The 21637-nt window shown below is 39.5% G+C and overlaps 1 protein-coding gene across 2 annotated transcripts in view; it reads left to right on the forward strand.

The window, feature by feature from the left end:
• ABCC9 (ATP binding cassette subfamily C member 9) overlaps window positions 1-21637 on the forward strand; it is a gene marked incomplete in the record, with an annotated part of 749052 nt that overhangs the window by 220565 nt on the left and 506850 nt on the right. For both annotated transcript variants that reach the window (XM_053719116.1, XM_053719117.1), the window contains 3 exon segments: window positions 3224-3412; window positions 5089-5277; window positions 6625-6780. In XM_053719116.1, coding sequence (XP_053575091.1) covers window positions 3224-3412; window positions 5089-5277; window positions 6625-6780 — 534 coding nt within the window.

The following is a 21637-nucleotide window of genomic DNA, read 5'->3' on the forward strand; positions in this document are numbered from 1 at the left end:
AAATTACTGTATATTGTATATCCCAAGTACATGCTGTAAACCTACACTACATTACTGTATATTGTATATCCCAAGTACATGCTGTAAACCTACACTACATTACTGTATATTGTATATCCCCAGTACATGCTGTTAACGTACACCACATTACTGTATATTGTATATCCCCAGTACATGCTGTAAACGTACACCACATTACTGTATATTGTATATACCCAGTACATGCTGTAAACGTACACCACATTACTGTATATTGTATATACCCAGTACATGCTGTAAACCTACACCAAATTACTGTATATTGTATATCCCAAGTACATGCTGTAAACCTACACTACATTGCTGTATATTGTATATCCCCAGTATATGCTGTAAACCTACACTACATTACTGTATATTGTATATACCTAGTACATGCTGTAAACCTACACTACATTACTATATATTGTATATCCCCAGTACATGCTGTAAACCTACACTACATTACTGTATATTGTATATCCCCAGTACATGCTGTAAACCTACACTACATTACTCTATATTGTATATCCCCAGTACATGCTGTAAACGTACACTACATTGCTGTATATTGTATATACCCAGTACATGCTGTAAAACTACACTACATTAATGTATATTGTATATCCCCAGTACATGCTGTAAACCTACACCACATTACTGTATATTGTATATCCCCAGTACATGCTGTAAACCTACACTACATTACTGTATATTGTATATCCCCAGTACATGCTGTAAACCTACACTACATTACTGTATATTGTATATCCCCAGTACATGCTGTAAACGTACACTACATTACTGTATATTGTATATCCCCAGCACATGCTGTAAACCTACACTACATTACTGCATATTGTATATCCCCAATACATGCTGGAAACCTACACCACATTACTGTATATTGTATATCCCCAGCACATGCTGTAAACCTACACTACATTACTGTATATTGTATATCCCCAGCACATGCTGTAAACCTACACTACATTACTATATATTGTATATACCCAGTACATGCTGTAAACCTACACTACATTACTGTATATTGTATATCCACAGCACATGCTGTAAACCTACACTACATTACTGTATATTGTATATCCCCAGTACAGGCTGTAAACCTACACCACATTACTGTATATTGTATATCCCCAGTACAGGCTGTAAACCTACACCACATTACTGTATATTGTATATCCCCAGTACAGATTGTAAACCTACACCACATTACTGTATATTGTATATCCCCAGTACATGCTGTAAACCTACACTACATTACTGTATATTGTATATCCCCAGTACATGCTGTAAACCTACACTACATTACTGTATATTGTATATCCCCAGTACATGCTGTAATCCTACACCACATTACTGTATATTGTATATCCCCAGTACATGCTCTAAACCTACATCACATTACTGTTTATTGTATATCCCCAGTACATGCTGTAAACCTACACCACATTACTGTATATTGTGTATACCCAGTACATGCTTTAAACGTACACCACATTACTGTATATTGTATATCCCCAGTACATGCTGTAAACCTACACTACATTACTGTATATTGTATATCCCCAGTACATGCTGTAAACCTACACTACATTACTGTATATTGTATATCCCCAGTACATGCTGTAAACCTACACTACATTACTGTATATTGTATATCCCCAAATACATGCTGTAAACCTACACCACATTACTGTATATTGTATATCCCCAGTATATGCTGTAAACCTACACTACATTACTGTATATTGTATATCCCCAGTACATGCTGTAAACCTACACCACATTACTGTATATTGTTTATCCCCAGTACATGCTGTAAATGTTCACTACATTACTGTATATTGTATATCCCCAGTACATGCTGTAAACCTACACCACATTACTGTATATTGTATATCCCCAGTACATGCTGTAAACCTACACTACATTACTGTATATTGTATATCCCCAGTACATGCTGTAAACCTACACTACATTACTGTATTTTGTATATCCCCAGTACATGCTGTAAACCTACACTACATTACTCTATATTGTATATCCCCAGTACATGCTGTAATCCTACACCACATTACTGTATATTGTATATCCCCATTACATGCTGTAAACCTACACCACATTACTGTATATTGTATATCCCCAGTACATGCTGTAAACCTACACCACATTACTGTATATTGTATATACCCAGTACATGCTTTAAACGTACACCACACTACTGTATATTGTATATCCCCAGTACATGCTGTAAACCTACACTACATTACTGTATATTGTATTTCCCCAGTACATGCTGTAAACCTACACTACATTACTGCATATTGTATAACCCCAGTACATTCTGTAAACCTACACTACATTACTGTATATTGTATATCCCCAGTACATGCTGTAAACCTACACCACATTACTGTATATTGTATATCCATAGTACATGCTGTAAACCTACACCACATTACTCTATATTGTATATCCCCAGTACATGCTGTAAACCTTCACTACATTACTGTATATTGCAAATCTACAGTACATGCTGTAAACCTGCACTACATTACTGTATATTGTATATCCCCAGTACATGCTGTAAACATTCACTACATTACTGTATATTGTATATCCCCAGTACATGCTGTAAACCTACACTACATTACTGTATATTGTATATCCCCAGTGCATGCTGTAAACCTACACTACATTACTGTATATTGTATATCCCCAGTGCAGGCACCACCCAGGCATGAATATCCCTTAAACAATGCCCCTATACAAACATGCCCTATACACAAATGTCACATAAACACACATGCTCAAAACATAAATTTCACCTACTGAGTGAAGACCAAAACTTTTTAAACTATTTTTATTCACCTTTGACTTATTGTGCTTATGCTAATGGTACCTATGGGTTCATTACGCTTGTATGATGAGTGCAATCAGTATTGATTTTACTTCTACAATGTATGCACAGTATATATAAGCAATTAAGCACTGCATTACATCAGGTCTACACAGACTATAAATGTATATACTGCATGTATGTATGTATATTAGTGATTCTACCCATATTTAAATAAACATAGAACCCAATAAACAAACCATAATCTATTAATAGAAGGTGTATTTATATCTATATACATTTTCACAGTTACAATTTGTTGGATCTTTACACTTTTTATAGAAGAAAGTAGCGGAGATACCAGGCAAGAATCCATCTATCTGGCGGGCCATGTACACAGCATTCGGACGATCCATCCTGCTGAGCAGTACCTTCCGTTACCTGGCAGACTTGTTGGGATTTGCTGGTCCACTCTGCATTTTACGAATTGTTCAGCATATGGTTCCATTGGGTGGGAATAAATCTACTGAAGTAAGTTATTACAGATAACTAGATTTTCCTTTTTGTTACTTTCCCTTAGTTTCTACTGAGTGATCTTTAATGTAAAATACAATTTAGTCGAGATTACAAGTGGAGCTCTAATTATATTGTGGGTCACAATAGCAATATCACTGGACAGTGCTAAAATGAGTGCGTAAATTGATATTACAAGTCCAAGGTTCAACAGACTTACCAGAGAAGGATTAGTGAGTCCGGAATCCCTTTAGCGCACCGTATAATTTCAATGGAGAATGCAATTGTGCTAAATATTGCTCACATTACAAGTTGAAAGTTATGGGTTGTGCTCGAGCCCAACCGAAATTAACGCTTAGGTTAATGCTTAGTGCGCCCTGAGACCTTAAGTAAAGTGTAAGGGTTAATATAAAAGTATAACAAAACACATGTAAATATTATTTACTATTATACATGATATTTTATTAGTTTTTATTTATCTCATTTTGTTTTCACACCATTGTTAAAATGAGATATTACAATCATATAATAAAAAAAATATTGGTTTAATATTGAGGAAAATGTTTTAAAAGGGTTTTAAAGGGATATGGTATTTGTGTTTGACTGGGAAGGGCTCCAAAGTGAATATATATATGTATGTATGTATGTATGTATATGTATGTATGTATGTGTGTGTGTGTATGTATGTATGTATGTATGTGTGTGTATGTATGTATGTATATGTATATGTATGTATGTATGTATATGTATGTATGTATGTATGTATGTATATGTATGTATGTATGTATGTATATGTATGTATGTATGTATGTATATGTATGTATGTATGTATGTATGTATGTATATGTATGTATGTATGTATGTATGTGTGTGTATGTATGTATGTATGTATGTATGTGTATGTATGTATGTATATGTATGTATGTATGTATGTATATGTATGTATGTATGTATGTGTGTGTATGTATGTATGTATGTATGTATATGTATGTATGTATGTATGTATATGTATGTATGTATGTATGTATGTATATGTATGTATGTATGTATATGTATGTATGTATGTATATATATATATATATATATATATATATATATATATATATATTAGCATGTGTGTACACATACATACATATATAAACACTCATATTCACATAAATAAACATATATATATATATATATATATATATATATACACACACTTCTGTCATGTCAAATACCTTAAGATATGCAATATCAATTCTATGTTCTTTTTATTTTCTAATACATTAAACAATATATATAAACCTATATAAATATATATTGTAAAATAAAAGGAACATTTTCTTTCAAGTGAAGAATATAGGTATTTGAAGTGTCCCTAATGCACCTTCAGCTTAGCGTAGTTGGTCTAGTGCACCTTAGCATGTGAGCGATAAAAAGAAAATGCATTTTTATGTCTCTATAGAAGTCTGTGGGGAAAGGGCGTTAGCTTGGTCACGATATCTGACCTCTAGGTGTTAGCGCGTCTGAGTCTTTCGCTCATGCACTAAATTTATACTTTCAACGTGTAAAACCAGCGCTAACTTGGGAGCGCTATTGATTTACCTTGAGCGTTTTTAGCACTCAAGAGCGATAACAATGTGTTGCTCCACTTGTAATCTAGGACTTTATTTACAAATTATTATTGCATTTTTTTTTCTTTCCTGTTTCAGGAGTCGCCACAGGGCTTGCTACAGACTTCATTTATTAGCGTTCATTTCCTATCATCCAAGCAATTCCTAGAAAATCCCTATGTCCTGGCGGTGCTTTTATTTTTGTCTCTCATACTGCAGAGGACCTTTTTACAAGCGTCTTACTACGTAACCATAGAAACAGGCATCAATCTCCGCGGAGGGTTACTAGTAAGTGCTTCTGTTTATAGAATAAACCAAATACGCTTTTAACTTCATTAGATGGTATATTTGTTCATGGCTAGATAATGCCTCGGATTACACATGTTGGGGCATATTTATCAATGTGCGAGCGGAAATGATACGAAGTAGCACATCATGTCCGCTGCACATCGATAAATGCCGACAGCATACGCTGTCAGCATTTATCATTGCATCAGCGGTTCTTGTGAACCGCTGGTGCAATGCCGCCCCCTGCAGATTCGCAGCCAATCAGACTAGAGCAGGGGATGTCAATCAACCCGATCGAGCCTCAGAGCAGGCGGACAAGTTATGGAGCAGCGGTCAGGCTCGTCGGAAACAAGGGGCATCAAGTTCCATACAGAGCTTGATAAATATGCCCCATATTACTTATATTTACTGAGCTAGTTAATAAAATAGAAACTAAACCAGCAACTTTCTATTTCACTACAAATAATTATAATGTTTTATTTATTACATCTTAAAGGGGCATTTTATTGGGTTTAAATATAAAAACTTTGTCTTCATTTGGTAGAAGTGTTGATGTCAATAAACACAGCATAGAGAGGTGTCTTTATCAGCCAATGAGCAATTTGCACAAGTATGCATTTACTGGTACTTCCAGAAGTCTACACCAGAATTGTTATTGTGTAAAAAGATAGATAATCCCTTTATTACCCATTCCCCAGTTTTGCATAACCAACACTGTTATATTAATATACTTTTTACCCCTGTGATTACCTTGTATCTAAGCCTCTGCAGACTGCCCCTTATCTCAGTTATATTAATATACTTTTTACCTCTGTGATTACCTTGTATCTAAGCCTCTGCAGGCTGCCCCCTTATCTCAGTTATATTAATATACTTTTTTATCTCTGTGATTACCTTGTATCTAAGCCTCTTCTGACAGCTCCCTGACTTTTTATTTATTATCTATTGACTTTTTAGCCAATAAGTTCTGTGTCCAGCACAACCCACGGACGTGAGCACAATGTTATCTATATGGCCCACATGAACTAGCAGTCTCTTGTTGTGAAAAGCAAATAAAAAACATGTGATAAGAAGCTGTCTGAAGTGAGTTAGAAACAGGCAGGAATTTAGAGGATTAAATGTTATAAAGTATATTAATATAACAATGTTGGTTGTGCAAAGCTGGGGACTGGGTAGTAAATGAGTTATCTAACTTGTTAAACAATAACAATTTTAGTGTTGACTGTCCCTTTAAACAGCTTTAATTTAACTCTTTTCATTCAAAACTTCTTCAGTTGCTACTCTATCATATGCATATTTTAATGTCTATTGAACAAGTATAGTGTATAGTTTCTCTTTTTGTTGCAGGCGATGATCTATAACAAGATATTGAGACTCTCGACGTCCAACATGTCCATGGGGGAAATGACTCTGGGTCAGATTAATAACCTGGTGGCCATAGAAACCAACCAGCTGATGTGGTTCCTGTTTCTGTGCCCCAACCTCTGGGCAATGCCTGTTCAGGTAGAGCATTAAAGTAAGGGCATATTTTGTAGTGACGCCAGAGCAAAGCCCGATGACACTGTAGTTTTGTAGTGTCACCCAGCAAGCACATTATATTGATGGAACCTTTACTGTCCTTAGCTAAAGAGGCATATTACCCATTGTATTCTGCAGAACTACAAACATTAGGTGCATAATGATGTGGTAACAATTACATAAATTATAAACGCAGGGCTTGAGGGCACCATTCATGAGATGCCCATGTATAATGGTGAGCTTCAGGACAGGTGGGCTCAGATGAGGAAACGTGTCAAGAAGGGATACAAAAAACACAATTTATGCTTACCTGATAAATTTATTTCTCTTGTGGTGTATCCAGTCCACGGATCATCCATTACTTGTGGGATATTCTCATCCCCAACAGGAAGTTGCAAGAGGACACCCACAGCAGAGCTGTAATATAGCTCCTCCCCTAACTGTAATAGCCAGTCATTCGACCGAAAACAAGCCGAGAAAGGAGGAACCATAGGGTGCAGTGGTTACTGTAGTTTAAATTTAAAAATTACCTGCCTTAAAATGACAGGGCGGGCCGTGGACTGGATACACCACAAGAGAAATAAATTTATCAGGTAAGCATAAATTGTGTTTTCTCTTGTAAGGTGTATCCAGTCCACGGATCATCCATTACTTGTGGGATACCAATACCAAAGCTAAAGTACACGGATGAATGGAGGGACAAGGCAGGAACTTAAATGGAAGGAACCACTGCCCGTAAAACCTTTCTCCCAAATATAGCCTCCGAAGAAGCAAAAGTATCAAATTTGTAAAATTTTGAAAAAATATGAAGCGAAGACCAAGTCGTCGCCTTGCAAATCTGATCAAAAGAAGCCTCATTTTTAAAGGCCCAAGTGGAAGCCACAGCTCTAGTGGAATGAGCTGTAATCTTTTCAGGAGGTTGCTGTCCAGCAGTCTCATAGGCTAAGCGGATTAAGCTTCTTAGTCAAAAAGAAAAAGAGGTTGCGAAGCCTTTTGACCTCTCCTCTGTCCAGAGTAGACAACAAACAAAGAAGATGTTTGACGAAAATCTTTAGTAGCTTGTAAGTAAAACTTTAAAGCACGGACCACGTCCAAATTGTGTAACACAAGGATGGAACAACAATCTCTTGATTGATATTCTTGTTAGATACCACCTTAGGTAAGAACCCAGGTTTGGTACGCAGGACTACCTTATCCGTATGAAAAATCAGATAAGGAGAATCACATTGTAAGGCAGATAGATCAGAGATTCTACGAGCCGAGGAAATAGCTACCAAAAAAAAAAGAACTTTCCAAGATAAAAGCTTGATATCTATGGAATGCAGAGGTTCAAACGGAACTCCTTGAAGAACCTTAAGAACCAAGTTTAAGCTCCATGGTGGAGCAACAGGTTTAAACACAGGCTTGATTCTAACTAAAGCCTGACAAAATGCCTGAACGTCTGGAACATCTGCCAGACGCTTAACTAGCTGACAATCCTTTTTCCAAACCTTCTTGGAGAAAAGATAATATCCTAGCAATCCTGACCTTACTCCATGAGTAACCCTTGGATTCACACCAATAAAGATATCTACGCCCTACCTTATGGTAAATTTTCCTGGTGACAGGCTTTTGTGCCTGTCTTAAGGTATCAATAACTGACTCGGAGAAGCAACGCTTTGATAAAATCAAGCGTTCAATCTCCAGGCAGTCAGTCTCAGAGAAATTAGATTTGGATGGTTGAAAGGACCCTGAAGTAGAAGGTCCTGTTTCAGAGGCAGAGACCATGGTGGAAAGGATGACATGTCCACTAGATCTGCATACCAGGTCCTGCGTGGCCACGCAGGTGCTATCAGAATCACCGATGCTCTCTCCTGCTTGATCTTGGCAATCAGTCGAGGGAGCAGAGGAAACGGTGGAAACACATAAGCCAGGTTGAAAGACCAGGGCGCTGCTAGAGCATCTATCAGTGTCGCCATGGGATCCCTGGACCTGGATCCGTAACACGGAAGCTTGGCGTTCTGGCGAGACGCCATGAGATCCAGTTCTGGTTTGCCCCAACGATGAATAAGTTGTGCAAATGCCTCCGGATGGAGTTCCCACTCTCCCGGATGAAAAGTCTGACGACTTAGAAAATCCGCCTCCCAGTGCTCTACACCTGGGATATGGATAGCTGATAGGTGACAAGAGTGAATCTCTGCCCAGCGAATTATTTTTGAAACTTCTAACATCTCTAAGGAACTTCTCGTTCCCCCTTGATGGTTGATGTAAGCTACAGTCGTGATGTTGTCCGACTGAAATCTGATGTACCTCAGAGTTGCTAACTGAGGCCAAGTCTGAAGAGCCTTGAATATCGCTCTTAGTTCCAGAATATTCCTCCTGAGTTTACGATCCCTGAGCCTTCAGGGAGTTCCAGACTGCACCCCAACCTAGAAGGCTGGCATCTGTCGTAACAATTGTCCAATCTGGCCTGCGAAAGGTCATACCTTTGGATAGATGGACCCGAGATAGCCACCAGAGAAGAGAATCCCTGGTCTCTTGGTCCAGATTCAGTTGAGGGGACAAATCTGTGTAATCCCCGCTCCACTGACTGAGCATGCATAGTTGCAGTGGTCTGAGATGTAAGCGTGCAAACGGCACTATGTCCATTGCCGCTACCATTAAGCCGATTACTTCCATACACTGAACCACCGAAGGGCGCGGAATGGAATGAAGAACCCGGCAGGAATTTAGAAGCTTTGATAACCTGGACTCCGTCAGGTGAATTTTCATTTCTACAGAATCTATCAGAGTCCCTAGAAAGGAAACTCTTGTGAGTGGGGATAGAGAACTCTTTTCCTCGTTCACTTTCCACCCATGCGACCACAGAAATGCCAGTACTACGTCCGTATGAGACTTGGCAATTTGGAAGTTTGACGCCTGTATCAGGATGTCGTCTAAATAAGGGGCTACTGCTATGCCCCGCGGCCTTAGGACCGCCATAAGTGACCCTAGAACCTTTGTAAAGATTCTTGGGGCTGTAGCTAATCCCAAGGGAAGAGCTACAACTGGTAATGCCTGTCTTAAAAGGCAAACCTGAGAACCCGATGATGATCTTTGTGTATCGGAATGTGAAGATAAGCATCCTTTAGATCCACTGTAGTCATCTATTGACCCTCCTGGATCAGTGGTAGGATGGTACGAATAGTTTCCATCTTGAACGACGGAACTTTGAGGAATTTGTTTAAGATCTTTAGATCCAAAATTGGTCTGAAGGTTCCCTCTTTTTTGGGAACCACAAACAGATTTGAGTAAAAACCCTGTCCCTCCTTTGGAACTGGATGGATTACTCCCATAACTAGGAGGACTCGTACACAGTGTAAGAATGCCTCTCTCTTTATCTGGTGTGCAGATAATTGTTAAAGGTGAAATCTCCCTTTTGGGGGGGAAGCTTTGAAGTCCAGAAGATATCCCTGGGTTATAATTTCCAACGCCCAGGGATCCTGAACATCTCTTGCCCACGCCTGGGCAAAGAGTGATAGTCTGCCCCCTACTAGATCCATTCCCGGATAGGGGGCCGTTCCTTCATGCTGTCTTAGAGGCAGCAGCAGGCTTTTTTACCTGCTTACCTTTTTTCCATGTCAGGTTTGGTCTCCAGACCGTCTTGGATTGAGCAAAAGTTCCCTCTTGTTTATTATTAGAGGAAGTTGATGCCGCACCTGCCTTGAAGTTTTGAAAGGCACGAAAATTAGACTGTTTGGCCCTAGATTTGGACCTGTCCTGAGGAAGGGCATGACCTTTTCCTCCAGTGATATCAGCAATAATCTCCTTCAACCAGGCCCGAATAGGGTCTGCCCCTTGAAGGGAATGTTAAGTAGCTTAGATTTTGAAGTCACGTCAGCTGACCATGATCTAAGCCATAGCGCTCTGTGCACCTGTATAGCAAAACCAGAATTCTTAGCCGTTAGTTTAGTCAAATGAACAATGGCATCAGAATAAAATAATTGGCTAGCTTAAGTGCTCTAAGTTTGCCAAGTATGTCATCCAATGGAGTCGCTACCTGTAAAGCCTCTTCCAGAGACTCAAACCAGTATGCCGCAGCAGCAGTGACAGGGGCAATGCATGCAAGGGGCTGTAGGATAAAACCTTGTTGAATAAATATTTTCTTAAGGTAACCTCTAATTTTTTATCCATTGGATCTAAAAAAAAAAAAAAAGCACAACTGTCCTCGACAGGGATAGTAGTACGCTTTACTAGAGTAGAAACTGCTCCCTCCACCTTAGGGACTGTCTGCCATAAGTCCCATGTGGTGGCGTCTATTGGAAACATTTTTCTAAAAATAGGAGGGGAAGAGAACGGCACACCTGGTCTATCCCATTCCTTATTAATAATTTCTGTAAACCTTTTAGGTATTTGGAAAAACATCAGTACACACCGGCACTGCAAAGTATTTATCCAGTCTACACAATTTCTCTGGCACTGCAATGGTATCACAGTCATTCAGAGCAGCTAAAACCTCCCTAAGCAACACGCGGAGGTGTTCAAGCTTAAATTTAAATGTAGAAATATTAGAATCAGGTATCTTTCCTGAGTCATTAACATCACCCACTGACTGAAGCTCTCTTTCCTCAGCTTCTGCATATTGTGAGGCAGTATCAGACATGGTTCTTAAAGCGTCAGTATGCTCTGCATTTTGTCTCACCCCAGAGCTATCTCGCTTACCTCTAAGTTCAGGTAGTCTGGCTAATACCGCTGACAGTGTATTATCCATGACTGCCGCCATGTCTTGTAAAGTAAACGCTATGGGCGCCCTAGATGTACTTGGCGCCATTTGAGCGTGAGTCCCTTAAGCGGGAGTCAAAGGGTCTGACACGTGGGGAAAGTTAGTCGGCATAACTTCCCCCTCGTCAGATTCCTCTGGTGATACATTTTTTAAAGACAGAAAATGATCTTTATTGCATAAAATGAAAATCAGTACATTTGGTACACATTCTAAGAGGGGGTTCCACCATGGCTTTTAAACATAATAAACAAGGAGTTTCTTCTATGTCAGACATGTTTATACAGAATAGCAATGAGACTAGCAAGCTTGGAAAACACTTTAAATCAAGTTAACAAGCAAATATAAAAAACGGTACTGTGCCTTTGAGAGAAACAAATTTTGTCAGAATTTGAAAAACAGTGAAAAAATGCAGTAAATCAAACAAAATTTTTACAGTGTGTATAATAGGCTAACAGAGCATTTCACCCACTTGCAAATGGACGATTAACCCCTTAGTTCAAAAAACGGATCAAAAAAACGAAATAGACGTTTTTAACAGTCACAACCAACTGCCACAGCAAGCTGTGGCCCTACCTTCCCCAATAAATGACTTTGGAAAGCCTTTGGGCCCTTTAGAGATGTCCTATAGCATTCAGAGGGCCTTTGAGGGAAGCTGGATGTCACAGTTTGTAATTTTAACTGCACCAACTGTAACTTTTATACTACAACAGTGGAAATTGTTTCTAGTCAAAATTTAAGCCAGCCATGTGGAAAAAAACTAGGCCCCAATAAAGTTTTATCACCAAAGCATATATAAAAACGATTAAACATGCCAGCAAACATTTTATATTGTAAATATCATAAGGGTATTACCCCTGGGAGTAAGCATGATACCAGTCGTTATTAAATCACTTTATTCAGGCTTAACTTACATTAATCCGGTATCAGCAGCATTTTCTAGTGTTTTCCATCTCTAGAAAAAATTATAACTGCACATACCTGATAGCAGAATAAACTGCACGCCATTCTCTCGCTGAAGTTACCTCATCTGTGTAATCCCCTCAGACATATGTGAGAATAGCAATGGATCTTAGTTACAACCTGCTAAGATCATAGAAACCTCAGGCAGATTCTTCTTCTATTTACTGCCTGAGATAAAATAGCACAACTCCGGTACTATTTAAAAATAACAAACTTTTGATTGAAGAAAATAAACTAGCTATATTTAACCACTCTCTCCTACAACGTCCTAGCTTGTTGAGAGTTGCAAGAGAATGACTGGCTATGACAGTTAGGGGAGGAGCTATATTACAGCTCTGCTGTGGGTGTCCTCTTGCAACTTCCTGTTGGGGATGAGAATATCCCACAAGTAATGGATGATCCGTGGACTGGATACACCTTACAAGAGAAATCAGGGATAATAGTCAAGACCCATTAACCCATAACATGCTTGAAAATTAGTTTTGACACATAAAAACTGTGCCTTAGTTTTACTAAGATCTTGATAGTAATGCCATTTAGTTGTAACTATAGAATGCGCCCACAGATTCAACCTCTGCTGTTTCTTCTGTTGAGGTTATTCCTATATCAGGCAACATAACTGACCATAAGTACCTCTATGTGTTATTGTGTCAAAAAAAGTCCCTGAGAAGGAGTAGATAAGGGGCCAAGGTCAGAAAACCGACACTAGAATCTAGTCTAGATCTAGAGAACATTAGAGGCGGTATACTGACAGTGGAAAGGTATGGGATGAATACAGAGTCCTATAGGGGTCTAAATTGATGAAGGCCAGAAGGCAGTTCTAGAAGTACTTAATTGTCAGTAGTCAAGCAGAGTAGACAAACACGATAGGCTTTAGTAGATTTAGCTGTAGAGAATAGCTATGGAGAGCAGGTCAACATGTGAGATAATGAAGGTAAATGTAATCAGTTGAAATAATAAATGTTATTTTGTCAGACAATGTGTGTGATGCCAGCATATCAGGTGATGTTCAGTGGGTCAAATGTGCAGGTGATGGTCAGTGGGTCAAAGAGAAGTTGATGGTCAGTAGGTCAGATAGTGCAGGTGATGGTCAGCATGTCAGATGTGCAGGTGATGGTCAGCAGGTCAGATGTACAGGTGATGGTCAGCAGGTCAGATAGTGCCTGTGATGGTCAGCAGCTCAGATAGTGGAGGTGACAGTCAGCAACTCAGATAGTGCAGGTGATGGTCAGCGGGTCAGATAGTGCAGGAGATGGTCAGCGGGTCAGATAGTGCAGGTGATCGTCAGCAGGTCAGATAGTGCAAGTGATGTTCAGCGGGTAAGATAGTGCAGATTATAGTCAGTGGGTCAGATAGTGCAGGTGATGGTCAGTGGGTCAGATAGTGCAGGTGATGGTCAGTGGGTCAGATAGTGCAGGTTATAGCCAGCAGATCAGATAGTGCAGGTGATGGTCAGTGGGTCAGATAGTGCAGGTGATAGTCAGCAGATCAGATAGTGCAGGTGATGGTCAGTGGGTTAGATAGTGCAGGTGATGGTCAGTGGGTCAGATAGTGCAGGTGATGGTCAGCGGGTCAGATAGTGCAGGTGTGGTCAGAGGGTCAGATAGTGCCAGTGATGGTCAGTGAGTCAGATAGGGCCGGTGATGGTCAGTGAGTCAGATAGTGCAGGTGTGGTCAGTGAGTCAGATAGTGCCGGTGATGGTCATCAGGTCAGATAGTGCCAGTGATGGTCAGCAGATCATATAGTAATGGTCAGCATGTTAGATAGTGCAGGTGATGGTCAGTGGGTCAGATAGTGCAGGTGATGGTCAGTGGGTGAGATACTGCAGGTGATGGTCAGCAGATCAGATAGTGCAGGTGATGGTCAGCAGATCATATAGTAATGGTTAACATGTCAGATAGTGCAGGTGATGGTCAGTGGGTCAGATAGTGCAGGTGATGGTCAGTGGGTCAGATAGTGCAGTTATAGTCAGCAGATCAGATTGTGCAGATGATGGTCAGTGGGTCAGATAGTACAGATGATGGTCAGCATTTCATATAGTGATGGTCAGCATGTCAGATATTGCACATGATGGTCAGTGGGTCATATAGTGCAGGTGTGGTTAGTGGGTCAGATAATGAAGGTGATGGTCAGTGGGTCAGATAGTGCAGGTGTGATTAGTAGGTCAGATAGTGAAGGTGATGGTCAGAGGTTCAGATAGTGCAGGTGATAGTCAGCAGGTGAGATAGTGCAGATGATGGTCAGTGGGTCAGATAGTGCAGGTGATGGTCAGTGGGTCAGATAGTGATGGTCAGCATGTCAGATATTGCAGGTGGTAGTCAGCAGGTTAGATAGTGCAAGTGATGGTCTGTGGCTCAGATAGTGCAGGTGATGAAAGCAGGTCAGATAGTACAGGTGATGGTCACTGGATCAGATAGTGCAAGTGATGGTCACTGGATCAGATAGTGCAAGTGATGGTCAGCAGATCAGATAGTGCAGGTGATTGTCAGTGGCTCAGATAGTGCAGGTGATTGTCAGTGGCTCAGATAGTGCAGGTGATTGTCAGCAGGTCAGATAGTACAGGTGATTGTCAGCAGGTCAGATAGTACAGGTGATGGTCACTGGATCAGATAGTGCAAGTGATGGTCAGCAGATCAGATAGTGCAGGTGATTGTCAGTGGCTCAGATAGTGCAGGTGATTGTCAGCAGGTCAGATAGTGCAGGTGATTGTCAGCAGGTCAGATAGTACAGGTGATTGTCAGCAGGTCAGATAGTACAGGTGATGGTCAGCAGGTCAGATAGTACAGGTGATTGTCAGCAGGTCAGATAGTACAGGTGATTGTAAGCAGGTCAGATAGTACAGGTGATTGTCAGCAGGTCAGATAGTACAGGTGATGGTTAGCAGGTCAAATAAAAAGGTAATGGCTAGACGCCCGAAAGTGCAGGTGATGGTCAGCAGGTCAGCAAGTGTTGGTCATATAACATAGGTAATAAATAGAGGTCAGGTAGTGAAGGTTTAGAAAGTCAGGTTAAAAGAAACCAGGAAAAGAGTGCGCTAAATAAGCTCTACAAGAAATGAAGCCATAGATCAAAATATTAAAACCAAACTGAAATAGTTAATAACAAGATATTACAGCTAAAATACAAACACATATGTTTTATTAATTAACACATTAAACACAGATTATACATTTATAAGGTGCACCTTATTTAAACTAAATATTAAAAGCAATGTAGCTAAAAAAGGTAAAAAATAATTCAAAAAGGTCTACAATACAATGATCAATCTTAACAACCTATGTGAAAACTGCAAACAGGATTGTTAGAGACTGCCCCCAAGGGTATAAACCCCAATATTGTATAAATGATTTCAGGAAATGTTTTAAAAACTCGAATGTGCTCCCTGGCACAGTAGATATAGGCCTCTAGTTATCAAGCTGTCAACCTCAAATACGCTGGAATTCCGCAGCGTATTTGTGGCGAGGCTGATTCGCCTAAGTTATCAAGCCCTACACACTGGCAAAAGTAGAATATAGTGACATAAGCTTCGATCCGCCGGACTCAGTCCGACACAGATCGATTCTTACGTCATTCCAGATGTTCCGAACGCAAGTTCGGCACAATCTGACTACTTTTGCTAGTTATCAAATGACTAGCAGGTACGCTCGGCACTTTTCCGGCCTAGCGTACCTGGTTTTCAATCCGCCGCCCTGGAGGAGGCGGATCCCATAGGAATCAATGGGAGTCTGACCATAGCGAAAGTTCATGTTCGCTGCTGCCCGACATCCCATTGATTCCTATGGGAGATGTCTGCACCTAACACCCTAACATGTACCCCGAGTCTAAACACCCCTAATCTGTCCCCCCTACACCGCCGCCACCTATATTAAACATGTTAACCCCTAAACCGCCGCTCCCGGAGCACACCGCCACTCTAATAAACTTATTAACCCCTAAACCACCGCTCCCGGACCCCGCCGTCACATATATTAAACTTATTAACCCCTAATCTGCCCCCCTACACTGTCGCCACCTATAATAAATGTATTAACCCCTATCCTGCCCCCCCTATACCGCCGCCATCTATATTAAACTAATTAACCCCTATCCTGCCCCCCCTATACTATAATCAAATTATTAACCCCTAAACCTAAGTCTAACACTAACCCTAACACCCCTAACTTAAATATTAATTAAATAAATCTAATTAAATATTACTCTTATTAAATTTATTATTCCTATTTAAAACTAAATACTTACCTATAAAATAAACCCTAAGATAGCTACAATATAACTAATAATTATATTGTAGCTATTTTAGGATTTATATTTATTTTACAGGCAAATTTAAATTTATTTTAACTAGGTACAATAGCTATTAAATAGTTATTAACTATTTAATAGCTACCTAGATAAAATAAAAACAAATTTACCTGTAAAATAAAAACTAACCTAAGTTACAATTACACCTAACACTACACTATCATTAAATAAATTATTCCTATTTAAAACTAAATACTTACCTGTAAAATAAACCCTAAGATAGCTACAATTTAATTAATAATTACATTGTAGCTATTTTAGGATTTATATTTATTTTACAGGTAACTTTGTATTTATTTTAACTAGGTACAATAGTTATTAAATAGTTATTAACTATTTAATAACTACCTAGCTAAAAGAAATACAAAATTACCTGTAAAATAAATCCTAACCTAAGTTACAGTTAAACCTAACAACCTAAACTAATCTAAATTACAAAAAAACAAAACACTAAATGACAGAAAATAAAACAATATTAAATGAATTTTAAACTAATTACACCTAATCTAAGCCCCCTAATAAAATAAAAAAACACAAAAATAATAAAAGTCCCTACCCTATTTTACATTAAAAAGTAATCAGCTCTTTCACCAGCCCTTAAAAGGGCTTTTTGCGGGGCATGCCCCAAAGTAATCAGCTCTTTTGCCTGTAAAAAAAAATACAACCCCCCCAACATTAAAACCCACCACCCACATACCCCTACTCTAACCCACCCAAACCCCCCTTAAAAAAAAACAACACTAACACACCTTACCTTGAGTCGTCTTCATCCGATGGGGCAGAAGAGGACATCCAGACCGGCAGAAGTCTTAATCCTATCCAGGCAGAAGAGGACATCCGGACCGGCAGACATCTTCATCCAAGTGGCATCTTCTATCTTCATCCATCCGACGAGGAGCTGCTCCATCTTCAAGACCTCCGGCGCGGGACATCCTTCTTCACCGACGACTACCCGACGAATGAATGTTCCTTTAAGTGGTGTCATCCAAGATGGCGTCCCTCGAATTCCGATTGGCTAATAGGATTCTATCAGCCAATCGGAATTAAGGTAGGAAAAATCTGATTGGCTGATGCAATCAGCCAATCAGATTGAAGTTCAATCCGATTGGCTGATCCAATGAGCCAATCGGATTGAACTTCAATCTGATTGGCTGATAGCATCAGCCAATCAGATTTTTCCTACCTTAATTCCAATTGGCTGATAGAATCCTATCAGCCAATTGGAATTCGAGGGACGCCATCTTGGATGACGTCACTTAAAGGAACCTTCATTCGTCGGGTAGTCATCTGTGAAGAAGGATGTTCCGTGCCGGAGGTCTTGAAGATGGAGCCGCTCCTTGTAGGATGGATGAAGATAGAAGATGCCGCTTGGTTGAAGATGTCTGCCGGTCCGGATGTCCTCTTCTGCCAGGATAGGATGAAGACTTCTGCCGGTCTGGATGTCCTCTTCTGCCCCATCGGATGAAGACTTCGGCCCAGCTGGGTGAAGACGACTCAAGGTAGGGAGATCTTCAGGGGGTTAGTGTTAGGTTTTTTAAGGGGGGTTTGGGTGGGTTAGAGTAGGGGTATGTGGATGGTGGGTTTTAATGTTGGGGGGGTTGTATTTTTTTTTACAGGCAAAAGAGCTGATTACTTTGGGGCATGCCCCGCAAAAAGCCTTTAAAAGGGCTGGTAAAAGAGCTGATTACTTTTTAATGTAGAATAGGGTAGGAACTTTTATTATTATTTTTTTTATTTTATTAGGGGGCTTAGAATAGGTGTAATTAGTTTAAAATTCATTTCATATTTTTTATTTTCTGTAATTTAGTGTTTTGTTTTTTGTAATTTAATTTAGTTTATTTAATTGTATTTAATTGTAGGTATTGGCTAGTAATTTATTTAATTAAGTTAATGATAGTGTAGTGTTAGGTTTAATTCTAACTTAGGTTAGGATTTATTTTACATGTAATTTTGTATTTCTTTTAGCTAGGTAGTTATTAAATAGTTAATAACTATTTAATAACTATTGTACCTAGTTAAAATAAATACAAAGTTACCTGTAAAATAAATATAAATCCTAATTACATTGTAGCTATCTTAGGGTTTATTTTATAGGTAAGTATTTAGTTTAAAATAGGAATAATTTATTTAATGATAGTGTAGTGTTAGGTGTAATTGTAACTTAGGTTAGTTTTTATTTTACAGGTAAATTTAATTTTATTTTATCTAGGTAGCTATTAAATAGTTAATAACTATTTAATAGCTATTGTACCTAGTTAAAATAAATTTAAATTTGCCTGTAAAATAAAAATAAATCCTAAAATAGCTACAATATAATTATTAGTTATATTGTAGCTATATTAGGGTTTATTTTATAGGTAAGTATTTAGTTTTAAATAGGATTAATTTAGTTAATAAGAGTAATTTTTATTTAGATTTATTAAAATAATATTTAAGTTAGGGGGGTGTTAGGGTTAGTGTTAGACTTAAATTTAGGGGTTATTAGTTTAATATAGATGGCGGCGGTATAGGGGGGGCAGGATAGGGGTTAATAAATGTATTATAGGTGGCAACGGTGTAGGGGGGGCAGATTAGGGGTTAATAAGTTTAATATAGGTGGCGGCGGGGTCCGGGAGCGGCGGTTTAGGGGTTAAACAATTTATTTAGTTGCAGCGAGGTACGGGATCGGCAGGATAGGGGTTAATAAATTTATTATAGGTGGCGGCGGTATGGGGGGGCAGGATAGGGGTTAATAGGTATTATGTAGGTGGCGGAGGGGTCCGGGAGTGGCAGTTTAGGGGTTAATATATTTATTATAGTTGCGGCGGGATCCGGGAGCGGCGGTTTAGGGGTTAATATATTTATTATAGTTGCGGCGGGGTCTAGGAGCGGCGGTTTAGGGTTAATAACTTTATTTAGTTGCGGGGGGCTCCGGGGGCGGCGGTATAGGGGGTAGAACAGTATAGTATAGTGTGGGTGCTTAGTGAGAGCTTATCAATAAAGCTGTAGAAAAGCTGAAGAGCAGGCGAGCGTATTGGGGCCGGCGAAGGCAGGTACGTACGGAGCTTGATAACTAGAGGCCATAGAGTGTAATATTAATGTTTGATTTCACTCCGATATAAGGTTTTTCGTAAAGTCTACTATATCGTTACGTACTCAGCAGTAGAACCCTAGTGTGTAAGAGTACCTTGTCGGGTTAGTATCCGGAGGATCCTACTCACCAGAATACGAAAGCTATGCAATGGAGAACTTTCGCTGACCTTACTCTCTTACTTGCTGCATGGATCTGTTCGGCGCGGCATTCTCACAGCCGTTTTAAATAAATCTGTATTTAATGTGTTAAATAATAAAACATGTGTTTGTGTTTTAGCTGTAATATCTTGTTATTAACTATTTAGATTTGGTTGTAGAGCTTATTTTGCACACTCTTTTCCTGGTTTCTTATATTCTTATAGTGTGATTGAGGGATTATCACACTTTAGAGTTGCATTTTCTACCCCCGGGTTCACTCCTGTTGCTAAAGTCAGGATAAAGGTTGGGTTTAGAACAGACTGCTGCCATTTCTGGTGTCTAGTATGAAGTATATTGAATCACATAGAGAACACTGACCTTACCTTTTATGACATCTGAAGAGTCCCTGGGGAAGAGGGTAAAGATGTACAGTCCACAATGTAGCACTATGCTGTCACCAATAAACTATGACACGTGCTCCCATTAGGAGTATCTTACAACAGTAACACAATGTCCCTGCAAAATACACAGAACATGCTGTGACCTCAGCATCAAGACCTCTGAAAGGAAAGCACCAGTACAAGTGGTGACATTTTCTTCTGCTGTTTTGGCAAAGTGTAGCAAATACTCAACAAACCAATGACAATTTGACACATCATCACAAATTACCAGTACATTATCCTAAGTATGCTACATCATTTTACTGCCTCATTCTCAGATGTGTCACTGAATACTTGAAGAATTAGTGCAGAAATCATGAATAACTGGTCATTATTTTATTACAAAGTGATTTAGAAAAACGCATTGATGTTTAAAGGGGCATTAAATACATTGTATAAGCTTCTTAATGAGGTTATTCCTCGCCTCTCTCTAGTCATGAGTGCTGCCATGTTGAAACCTAGCTTTCACTGCATTCCAGTGCTGATGTGTACGTGCAGTAACTCTCCTTCAGATTCCTTCAGTCTAACCCAGGTTGAAAAACTGGCTGCACCCATAATTAGAGGGAGGGGTATGAAATGTATTTAGTGTGATGTGGACTCACTAAGTCCAAACCCCTTAATAATTTTAAGCTGGTTTGGAACTATGGTTGGAATGTGACCCAATGACAAGTATCCATGAGGTTTCACATTGCAGGGGTATCCAAAAATATTACATTTGGAGATAAACACATTAATAAAGAGATCTCAGCTTCTCAGACTACAAAAAGCCAAGACACAATGGAACATGACCACTGTCATAATGCTTATATGTTAAAATGAATGACATTGTACACTTGGGGGCCTATTTATTATGTGCTTGTCCGACATGATCCGATCAGTGGATCAGGTCCGACAGACATTGCTGAATGGGGAGAGCAATACGCTCTCCGCATTCAGCATTGCACCAGCAGTTTTTGTGAACTGCTGGTGCAACGCCACCCCCTGCAGATTCACGGCCAATCGGCCGCTAGCAGGGGGGTGTCAATCAACCCGATCGTATTGGATCAGGTTGAATTGCGGCAATGTCTGTCTGCCTCCTCAGAGCAGGCGGACAGGCTATGGAGCAGCGGTCTTTAGACTGGTGTTTCTGGCGAGCTACGCTTGATAAATGGGCCTCTATGTAATAATGAGGAATGGTATGAAGAACTT

The sequence above is a fragment of the Bombina bombina genome, chromosome 6 (assembly GCF_027579735.1).
Source record: "Bombina bombina isolate aBomBom1 chromosome 6, aBomBom1.pri, whole genome shotgun sequence".
In the NCBI taxonomy this organism is placed as follows: domain Eukaryota; kingdom Metazoa; phylum Chordata; class Amphibia; order Anura; family Bombinatoridae; genus Bombina; species Bombina bombina.